The 12,296-nt window shown below is 32.5% G+C and overlaps 1 protein-coding gene across 1 annotated transcript; it reads right to left on the bottom strand.

Annotated features, from left to right (window-relative positions):
- Window positions 1-3,883: 3,883 nt before the first annotated feature.
- LOC143599467 (gamma conglutin 1-like) lies at window positions 3,884-4,723 on the bottom strand. The gene has a single exon (XM_077077416.1). It carries the CDS (start codon window positions 4,721-4,723, stop codon window positions 3,884-3,886), a length of 840 nt encoding a protein of 279 aa, XP_076933531.1.
- Between the last annotated feature and the right edge of the window lie 7,573 nt (window positions 4,724-12,296).

Below are 12,296 nucleotides of genomic sequence, written 5' to 3'. Positions count from 1 at the left end.
GTTAACGGAGTTAACCTGAAATTGATGATTGTCACAAACGGAGTATAAAAGTACTCACATTTAAGTAACAAACTTGATCGGTAAAATGACGGGTAGCCGGAAGGATGAGGTTTTAACGGGCAAGGTCTAAGTGAAAGGAAGTCTTGTATTGGAAAGGTTGTCTAAGAAGTCTTTAAATAAAATAAATGATAGGAGATGTAAACAATTCAAAGTTTAAGGCTTAACATGTAAATATTTAAGAAAAACATAATAACAGTATTTAAAACATAAGTTTGCTCGAAACCGGGTTAAAGTATCTAGCCTTACTATTTACTCAACCTATGTTAAGTAATAAGGCGGGTAAAAATGCGAGAATGCAAGTCCCTTGGTAATATAGATAATAAAACGGGTTTTAACGAGTGTTTCGGGTCTTGATAATTGGTCAAACCCAAAGTCATCTTTCCAAAATAATAAATGTTATGAGATAACTCATAAAAATATATTAACATTTAACCAAGTATGTAGTTATATTGTTTTAGAACTGACAACGCACGTTAAGCGAGTGTTCGGTTTTGTCGGTCCAAACTTTGTTATGAGATCAAGTTGGATCCAACATTTCCAAGTACTTAAGAAAATAATTAAAATCAGTTTATAAAGTATTTTTAAATAAATATACAAGTCTTGATAGCTAAAAACACACTTGTGTGTCTTAAGCGAGTGAAAATCGGTTTAGTTCGGTTTGGTTCGGTTTCATCTCATAATATGTTCATAGATGGTTTCGCATGCCCAAATATCCAAGAGCTTGTATTATAATGTACAAATAATAATACTTAAGTTTTACAACCAAAAAGTTAACAAGAAAGTCTTTAAACAAAAGTTCGGCTTTCGGTTCGGATCTTGGTTCGGGTTAAGACCGAGGTAAGATTCTACAAACCCATAACCATAGAACTCATAAAAATGATTTTATAAACTGAGATCTAATATTAAACATGTTTAAACAACTATTTAACAAAAGCTAGTAAATAAAGTTTGGTTTACGGTCTAGAGCTAGTTACGGTTAAACCGCGGTTAGACTCTCAGAACCCTTAACCATGGAACTTGTAAATATGACAAACAAACTAAAATGAGCAGAATTTAAGCATGGTTAGTATGTATAAACAAGTTATATAAGTATATATATATTAAGGACACGAAGTCCTCCATGAAGCCTTGCCTTACAAGGTCCGAAACCTCACCGACCGGAATCGAAGAAGTAACTAACAAAGGTAACAAGGGGTATTATATATATATATATATATATATATATATGTTGTGTCACCATAAACAAGTATTAATAAGACTACATAAGCTAATTAGAATGAAAGATTAAACTCAGTTTGACTTTTGGAAGTCAAACCTTCAAGAACACTAAGAAAATAACCTTGAATCTTGAGAGAGTTTTTGGAGATGTAGCAGGGGAAAATGAAGGGAAATGGGGGTGTATATATTGGGTAAGTTGAAATGGTCAAGCATAAAGGGTTTTGCATGAAAATAGAATGGTTTAAGTCACATGTTTGCATAAAAACAACAAAAAAAAGTTTTGCGTGCAAACCTCCCTTAGCGTGGCGCTAAGGTCTCTGCCCTTGACCTTAGCGCGGCACTAAGATCACCTGATGGAAATTTTGAACTTTCAAAATTGGCAGTTTTGGCCCCTGGAGTTGTTTTTAAGCGTTTTAAGGCCATTTTAGGGACCGAAAATGGTGTTTTCAAGACCCAACAAGTGTAAAACAATATTGTAACATAAAATCCACCATTTTGATTATATCGAAGGTTTCGGTTTACAAAATGGGTCGCTTTACATAATAAAACAAATACAAAAGTGACCTGAAATTGACGAATGTCACACCTAACAACATTTACATCTCATTACCCATTTATATCCTTTATAATTAAACTAAAAAAATCATTATTCTTTAACTTTATATCTCAAATTCTAGAATCTCTATAAGTCTCACATGCAATTCTCAATCTTAATCTCTATTTTTCTTTAACTTTAATGACTTCCTCTTGTAAGGTTCGTACAGATATGGCTGTGAGCTCAAACTATTACAAAGACAAGCCTAACGTTCATCCACCACTCCCTGACCGAACTTGCAACATAATCAAAAACCATTTTCACAAAGAAACCAACGAAACGAGCATAACTCATGATAGTCATGAACATCCTCTCATTCTTGTGGATACAAGATGCAATGATATAACAACATCATTGAATAAGGTTGAAGATTTATGTAACGGATGCATGAGACCAATATTCATGGGCATGCCATTTTACAAGTGCACATACGGATGCAACTTTTTTCATCATGAATTGTGCACCCGGTTGCCTGCTGAATTTAAAGACCATCAAGGTACACGACAAACCCTTGTTCTCTTCCCAAAAGGACCATGTAATTTTCCTGGATTGTTTCGTTGTCGGGAATGCAAGAGATTTTGTAGTGGATTTGCTTACTCTAATGTCAATGGTGATTATAGCTGCATGAATTTTTGTTGTGCATCAGCATCGATGCCCGTGAAAATCACACATCCATCTCATCATCACATACTTGAAAAAGATTGGTCCAGATCTCATAAAAGATATTGTCGTATGTGTTTGTCTACTTTCGAGGACTATGATTATTCATATAGTTGTAGATTCTGTGCATTTCATCTACATGTGGGGTGTGCTATGTTATTACCTATGACAATCAGGCACAAGTATGACAAGCACCCCATGACCCTAAGTTTCCGCCCAATTGAAAACCATGATGGTGATTATTTTTGCGAAGTTTGCGAAGAGGAACTTAATCCACATATTTCTTTCTACCATTGTCGTTATTGTGTTCAGTCCATGCATACAGCTTGTGCTCCATTAATAATACCTCATAACATAATACAGAAGATTAATTCAACTGTTCCTTATTATAAGAGGATAAGGTTTGGGGGCGTTTATAAGACTAACGATCACCAACACCCTCTTTCACTTTTAAAAGCGACTGAAAGTGATGGTCGTTGCATCAAGTGCGGTTCCAATGCTTCGGTGTACTATTCAATCTTAAAGTGCCTACAATGTGAGTTTGTAATTCATTTTTATTGTTCAAGTGATTTGGCAAAGTGAAGCTTCTCTTCAGCATGTTGTGATCCAAATCAATAATTGTTGAATAAGTGAAACTTAAGTATCCTTTGTGTTGTGTATATATGAATGAAATAAACGTACGTATACTGTTGAATGTTGATGAGTAGAACTAGTCATTGAAACTTTACAATTCGTTACAAAATAATAAACAAGAAGAAAATCAATACCAGACAAATATCAAAGTCTAAAAAGTAATAACTCTCAAAAAGTTGTAATTGAAGCCTGATTTATTTAGTATTTGAAGACTTCTTCAAGATTTCGACAAAGTTAATTAATTAGTCCCAAAAACACGAATACAAAGTTTGATCTCGACCAAGATTGACTATTTCTCTTCTCTATAATAATTCTTGAAACTCTTACAACTATGACCATAACAATCTATTTAATTATATTAAAAATTCTATTCTAACTTGAAATACAAAACAACTCATTCTAAGAAACTAAATAATTCTTATTATATTCTTACTATTCTAAATAAGCAAGCAAAAATGAACTTACTAAAATACATTTACTTAGCCTCTTCAATTTTCTCGATAACATGTTTTGAGATCAACTTTCAACATCGTAGATTGCGATTATAGTAAGTAAGGTATCATAAATGATTTCCTTATGATATTTGTGTAAGTTAATGTTTATTTAATGGTTACACAAACGGCAAAACTCCACAAGATAAACCAACAGAAATGCAAGCATTCAAACAAGATTACAATGTATTATAAACATGATAATGCATTTCCCCAAAACCTAGCTTCAAATGCCGGTAAAGTTAAAACTTGCACACGAAGTTCCTTTATTCAACAGCGAAGAACTAAACCCGAAAGTCGAATTAACAAGATCAAACAGTATAAAGTTATCCTCCATCTGAAACGTACCAATCATGATCGCATGTTCACTTGTCACGCCACCATCAACAAACGCTAGACATGTTACATCTTTTGTTACTTGCTTCATGGAGTTAAATGTGGAAACACTCCACTTCTTCCCATCCGGTAGACCAAATTCGATATCTGGAACTTTTAAACGAGTTTGGGTACCGTTGGTGATGATCTTGTAACATAGACCGAAAGGTGCTATAGGCTTTGATTGTTGAAGTCGTTTAGTAACCTTTGAGAACCTTAGAACTAGTTGTTTGTAAATGTTGGTTCTTAGAATGGTGTAAGGTGTAGTTGTACTTATCTTTGTGGTGGCATTTGATGGAATATTAATAGATCTCTTCTTAATAACAATGGTATTGACACCAATGTAATATCCAAAAGTGTCTTGATTCTTTAGCAATGGAGTATAAGAAAGTAAACTTCTTACATCAACATTCGAATGTGAATCAAGATAATATGGACCGCGTCCTATGAATAACACCCCAGAGGAAAACACCCCGCTAGGTAAACATAGCGCGAATGATTTTGCGTATGAGTAGAAAAGATATTCGGGTAATGCATGAGATGAGTCGGATAATGCTAACACGCCAGGAACATCTTTGGGAAACGAGTCGAAAGCTGAAGAAGGAGCACACGCGGAGTTAGGGAAAATTGCGTTAGCATCAGGAAGAGCAGTTCTACCGTCAGTTGAATGAAACCTAAAACAAACAAACATGTAATGTTTATAGAATCGGATCAAATTGCGAACATGCCAGACCGGCTGACCGGATTAAAAACCAAATGATGCTAGTTATAATATATAGGATACAAAACAATATATGAAAATAATTTTATGTTTTAGCGAATTTGCACTCTTAATAATATAGCAAGACTTAACTAAAATTAGGGGTGTGCAAGAAACCGAAAAAACCAATCCGGAACCGAAAAAACCAAAAAAACCGAACCGAAACAAAAACCGACGGTTCGTATGTTTTTGTAAAAACCTAACCGAACCGTATTCCTAAATATTTGTTATTTTATATTTTATATTAAGTAATTTATAAAAATTTAATAAGCACATACTCAAATATTTTTGATAAAATGTTTAATAGTCTATTATTTTACAATTAACAAAATTATTTATACCTAAATTAATTATTTTTTGAAAACTTTCTTGTGACCTAAAATTTTCAAGATCAAATGGCAAAAACCGAAACCGAACCGAAACCAAAATGAAACCGGAAAAATTGAAACCGAACGGTTTCAAATACTCCAAAAACCGAAGTTTTGGTTTTCTGTTCGGTTTTAACCAAAAACCACACCGAACCGCACCACGCACACCCTTAACTAAATATAAAAGAAAGAAGAAAAGTTGAATGTAACCTAAGCTCATCATAATTGAGTAGGGCTTCACCACATGAGCCATTGATAGGGTTGACCACACTAACTGTGCATGAGCAAGTTCCCCAATCAGTCGAACTATTGGTTACCGGAGGGCAAGAAGAGCGTAGATCAAACGTACGAACATCGGTGCATTGATATTCTTCACAAGAAACCGGAGCAAGACAAATCTTGTCATGGGGACAACCGCCATCGGGTCCAGCTGAAAATGTCCACAAAACTATGCAGTCATACCAAGTGAATGGAGCTTCAATATCTATAAGGAAGTTGGTGTGCATGTATTGATCAGGGTAGACGTACTTCGTCAAAATCTGAGTGCTATAGAGAGGCTTAGCGGAATCCGTGTGTTTGGCAATTGGGGCAACTAAGGTTGTATTGAAAGGTGGTACATATTGAGCCATGGGTCCATGTTTGTGACATATGATGGCTAAAATAAGAAGGGTTAGTTGCATATGGAAACTCATTTTTGTATGTTAATGTAATGATATGTATATTGTCAACTGCATTGTTTGTTTTAAAGCTATGGAGATTGACTTATAATATGGAGTAATATAGCAATATATGATAAAGAACCTTCAAAAGAAAGTATCATAAGTTGACATCAAATTTGAAATTATATATGTATTGGAACTATAAACAAGCAATAATATGCATGGTTCTATGCTTTAATTTTGAGTGGTCTCTACATAAAGAAAATGCTCAGATTATGCGTGTTTTTGTTATCAACATATACAATGTTAATGTAAGAATCCATTTAGTTTATGAGTTTATGTAATAAGACTGGGCCGGCTCTGAGAACTGGAAAAAAAATTGGGTCGAAGGCGAAAAATATTTTAGGCCTAAAGTAAAAAAAAGAGTATTTTGTTGGGTTTAAACAATTTAAAATTAGGCTTACTTGGTTATGATTTGTGTTGTTTAAAAATTGATGTATAATATAGGTAAAGCATGTTTCAAATGAGGCTATAACCCACAACCTTTCAATTGGAAGTCATACCCCTTTGCCACTAGACCAAGTTAGTTATTATGTAATTGTGTTAAAACATTAAGTATCTGTATATATATAGTTTTTCATCAAAATACATATAATTTAAAAAAAAATCTGGGCCTAGCAGGTAGTCGGGCCTATGGTCGTCGACTACCCTGCCATATGCCATGGCCGGCCTTGGCATGTTTGGAACCCACCACTTGAGTTATTAAGAGGGTTGACCGATGGGTTGACCGATTTATAGGCTTCATTCAGCGTGTTCATAATCTAACCGAGAAAGAGGTTCTATGACTAATTCAGAGGTTTTCTTTTAGCAAACTAAACACACTTTGGTGCTAACCGATTCAAATGTAGTTTCTTAATAGAATCATTAAGAGACTACCAAACAACCCCTTAATAAAGCTTGAGCTATAAACGTGTTATGTTGAGTTACTTATATCATGTTTTGTTTACCACCCACACCCCAAATATCAGTCTTTTTAATCGAAAATTATGTACATAGTTTTGTAAAAAGAATTATCATGTTACGTGAATTTATATTATTAGTAATGCAACATGATCTCTATGATTTTTATTTTGTCACACATTTCTGAAAGCTAGTCTCTATGGTTTTTTTTATGTGTTAGTTGTATAAAGTTATGTGTTTTTTTTAATTTGCATTGTAGTTTCTTTGAACTTTTGCTCATTGCAATTTGTTTCTTTGAATACTTTATATGAGTTTATTTGTTATAGTTTTCGTCGAATTTATCATTGTAACTTGGTTTGTATTGAGTTGTTTTTAGTTTGGTGTTTTGAGTTTAGATTTGTTTAATTGTTTTGGTAGAATTCTTATAACGAAATGTTATGGTTCTAAATGTTCGTTTTTGGGTTTCAAATATTGACTTCATTTGATGATTACTATCATGAAATTGGTTTCGACCCGTTACCGAAAGAATCTAATCAATGGTTTCAAATATTTTCAGTAAGTTGCCGAGTTTAGTAATTTTTTTTGTTAATTGTGATACAAATTGGCATCCAAATTTGGGCTTATGGCACTAACAAAAAAAGAGGATTTACAGTGATAAATTTATTATTCGATCAAATATGCCTTTGATTGGTTTTAAGAGAAGGGAATATTACTAATTTGCAGTAATGCTTATTGAGGAAAAAAAATGTTAACTAAGTCTAAAAAGTCAAGATTAAAAATAGTTATTTTTTAATAAAAAATTGAAAATTGTGGTGTGATTGAAAAACACACTATGTGTTGGAGTGTGTGGACTTGCAAAATTCGATTACGAACAATGGGTGTTGGTGCATGCAACATAATGAGGCGATAACGCGCATCAACAACTGACAATACCCCGTTTAGTGAAAGAAGAAGCTACATTTTCAATTGAACAAATAGAAGCCCGAACGACAAACGGAAACAACGACGAGTAAAAGAAGACTAGAATGCAGGACTTGCCTATTTAATCATCTCATGAGTCCCTGATAGCCCCGTTCAGTGAAAACAAATGTCCACCAGTCACGGCTAGCTCCGTTTAGTGAATACAAAAGCGACACTTTTCAAACGAACAATTAAAGCCCAAACGAACAAATGGAAACCACAACGAGTAAAAGTAGACAAGAACGGGGGGCTCAGCTCGTTAATCATCCCACGAGTCCCTGATAGCCCCGTTCAGTGAAAAAAAAGCCCACAGGTACTTGTTAGCCCCGTTCAGTAAAAAAAGAAGCTACACTTTTCAAACGAACAGATGGAAGCCACAACGAGTAAAACAATATTAGAATGAGGGACTCGCCTCCTTAATCTTCCCACGAGTCACTGATAGCCCCGTTCAGTGAAAACAAAAGTCCACCAGTCGCGGCTAGCTTCGTTTATTGAAATACAAAATCGACACTTTTCAAACAAACAAACGAAAGCCCAAACGAACAAATGGAAACCACAACGAGTATAAGTAGACTAGAATAAGGGACTCACATCCTTAATCGTCCGACAAGTCCCTGATATATCCCCATTCGGTGAAAACAGAAGCTCAAGAGTCGCTGCTAGCCCTGTTAAGTGAAAACGACGGTGACATTTTTCAAATTAACAAATGAAAGCCCAAATAAACAAATGAAAACAACAAAAATTTGGAATACAAACACGTTTGATTTGTGTTTGGGCTTATCATCTGCACAATATAATAGTTCAGCCCAATATTCACATTAACAATCCAACATATCTCTATGGTTTTTGTTGTGTGCACATTTTAGAAAGCTACATGATCTTTGTCACATCAATAATCCCTATTGACATACATAGAATGTTAAAAAAAATGTTAGTATACAATAATTAAACTACTATTTAAGACTGCCTATGATGTAAGCAATGGCATATATATTGAATTAGTTTTTTTTTTTTTGAACAGACTGAATTAGTTACATTCATATTATATATATCATATATTTTTTAAGAAGTTAGATGTTTAGTCTAATGTTTTACAAGTGGGTAACAATAATAGTCCGCACCATGGTCGAATGTTATTTTTATCTGTTAAGGGGGTGTGAAAATTGTACTAAACATATAATTATAAAAAAACTAGCTTTTGAACCCGTGTATTACACGGGATTTGTTAAATAATAAAAATAAATAAGTTCCGTATTTGAAAGAAATTAAAAAAATTAAAGCTAAAAATAAAATAAAATATATAGCACAAACAATAAGAAGTTTAGAATCTCAAATTTACAAATTCGAAAAAATATTTATATATACAACATTTGCCATAATTGTTTTGACCATTACCCATTGATAACTATAATGAATGAGAAGAGAGATTAGAGAATTAGAAGAGAAATTGTAACTCATTTTTCAAAATTGTTTTGACACGTGACCCGTGGATATATAAGATAAATAAGATGAAAAATTAATGAATTATTATAATCCATTGTCCAAAATTATTTTAATCAGTGACTCATGGATAGTTTAGATGAATGAGGTGAGAGTTTAGAGAGTTAGAAAGGAAATTATAACTCATCTGTCAAAATGATTTTGGCCCATAACCCATGGATATGTAAGATGAATGAGAAGAAAGATTAGACCAATAATGAATATGATATTGCCACATCATCCCAATTATTTTCTTTTATTAATATAGTTAGATTAGATGAGATACTCAATCTCTAGTCAACTGGAACATATGTTTTGCAACTTACAATTACATTAGAGTAGCGTTGATTACTAATAAATTCAACTTAGGAGTTGAATGGTAGACTTTAAATAGTCATTAAGAGACTGTCCGTTAGTTTATAACTTTTTACTCTCTTCGTCCTTTTGAAAGTGTCTACATTTCCATTTTAGTTTGTTCCATTGTAAATGTCCACTTTTAAAATTTATTAACTAATTTCTATGTTTACCCTTACACAAATACAATCATTGAAACTTTTTAAATTTTGTCTTTTATATATGTAAGGGGCATTATAGTCATTTGTCAAGCAAAAAGTGCAATAATTCAAAGTTTCTTAAAATTTGTATTTTTCAAACCATGACACTTGTTATGGGACGGAGGGAGTAATTGTTAAGAGGTCATCTTAAGTTTGAATAATTAGGATGTGACAATTAAGAGGTAGTTTGTTAACTATTCAGATTTAATGTTACCTTTTAACCAATAAGTGGCTATGAACAATTATAATGTGACATTTTAATGGTCATTGTGAAGCTACCAAAAAGCCTCATATAAAACAAATATATATATTTTTTTTAATTAAGGCCCAAAAACTATACAGGTCCAAAGCCCTAACTTTGATTTGTTATACTAATAGGTCCATCATGTTACGACTCTTTACGCACACACACATATAACATATGTGTTACCCTTTTGGATGAGTACAACTTGTCAACAGTATATGTCTTGGTACTAAGGCCGGCCATAAGGTGTGGCAATGTGGTCGACGGCCACAGGCCCGATTTTTTTTTAATTTAATGTATTTTTATTAAAACAATATGTATATATATTGTTTAAACTCAATTACATAACCACTAGCTTTCTTCAGTGACAAAGAGGCATTACTCTCAATAAAAATGTTATGGGTTCAAGTCTCCTTTGAAACATGTTTAATCTTATTTTTATACAAAACTTTTTTATACAACCAAAATTACAACCAAACAAGCTTATAAAAATTAAAGTGTTTAAACCTAATAAATACTCCTTCTACTTAATTAAGACGCTATAAAATTTTCGCCTTCGACCTAATTTTTTTTTGCGTTCTCGGAGCCGGCCTTGCTTGGTACTCTTCTAGTTTTAACTCTCTCAATTTAAAATGCATGTCATCAAAATGATTAAACACGTTCAACTGCTTCTTACCTAAATCTTAAACGATACTTTCATTATCACTAAAAATAGACGTATAAGATAAAATTTTACATTATCAACACTGAATTCTGTCATATAAGACTTCTATATATATGCTTATATATATATACTTGTGGTCATTTTCCATCTTATTACATAGGCATTATATTTTTTTATAAATATATCAAATCCAAAATATGAGCATACCACATGGACCAACCATTGTAACTAATTTTTTTTATTTACCTATTTATAAAATACCATATTTGTTTACTTTTCTATAGCAAATGTACTCAAATAATGGATAAATTCATAGTTACTCGTTATTTTTAAAACCTTAGACAAATCTCACATTATTTAGCTCTATTCATAAGACAGATTTCCAGCATAACGAATATTCTGCCTCAAATACCAACCCATATGTTTAGGCTATATTGACATAGGACTAGAGAAGTACCCTATAATTAAAAAATCTCGGTGTAGTAATCCAACGGTAGGTCCCTTCTGGGAAGTCTCGAGCCACCCGGCCAACTAAAAACAAAGTCGTTATTTACTGTAAACAAAACGGAAAATATAAACTGGTACGATGGTTCGTATCTTGTGTCTTAATTAAAACACAATGGTACGTAGGGGTGTGTGAGAAAAGAAAGTGTATTGAGTGTTCTCATAAACTCCCGACAGAAGCTTGCAATATTTTTTCACATACTCTAATGCTTATTTTATTTTAAATCTATATATACACGAAAACATAAAAATCCTACGTGTCGCGATGTGGTTGCTCTCCCTTTTTGGAGTCACCATATTTGCTTAATTTTTAAATGGAGGCTTCTCATTCATTTGACCCGAATTCACGGGTATGGGTCATATCAAACCCAGATACTTCTTAAACGGGTTATAACATCTCCTTAAATTAAAAACTAATCTCACCAAATATTTGATATAAAAATCATATAAAGTAGGGATATACTAAAAATTAATATATGATTTATTTAAAAAAGATATATATGATTTTTAATTAAAAAACCGATTTTATAGTAAAAAAAATAAACGGGTCTTGGGTCTCATCAAACTCATATAGCTTTTAAACCGGATTATAACATCTCATTTATTTGTGAAACAATTTATAATCAAACCATAAGTATATTATTAACTTTCATACAATAAAAAAATAAAAATTCAAAAAATAAATAAATATTAAAAACAAATAATATAAACAACTCCGTAATACGGGGAATAAAAACAGTGTATATATATATTTATATATAAGTAAATTGATGTGCAATGTTAGGTAACTCATGAAAGAGACATTAAGTGTGATACAAGAAGCTAGATCCCAAATAAAAGTTGCAACACTTTATTAGTTTATTCTAGTATAAGTTTAATGAATCTGTTACATGGTTTATTAAAGAAGCATACTGATAATGATGTGCTTTGATACAAAGTTAGCTCTATATGCGTGACAAAAGTATTTTTTGGGGAGTTATATAGTAGCGGTTTTTATGTATTTTATGAGCGGCATTTCATATGAGCAAATGTAATCAAGTGGTATGTGATAAATGATAATGTGTTAGTTTAAGGAAAACAAATATTAGATGCAATAAAATCATATATAGAAA

Source organism: Bidens hawaiensis, unplaced genomic scaffold (assembly GCF_021521415.1).
Source record: "Bidens hawaiensis isolate Kalapana, Puna unplaced genomic scaffold, B.hawaiensis_p1.1 tig00052224_1, whole genome shotgun sequence".
NCBI classification, from domain to species: Eukaryota; Viridiplantae; Streptophyta; class Magnoliopsida; order Asterales; family Asteraceae; genus Bidens; species Bidens hawaiensis.
Note: the sequence above shows the minus strand (reverse complement) of the source record. Positions and strands in the feature narration are given on the sequence as shown.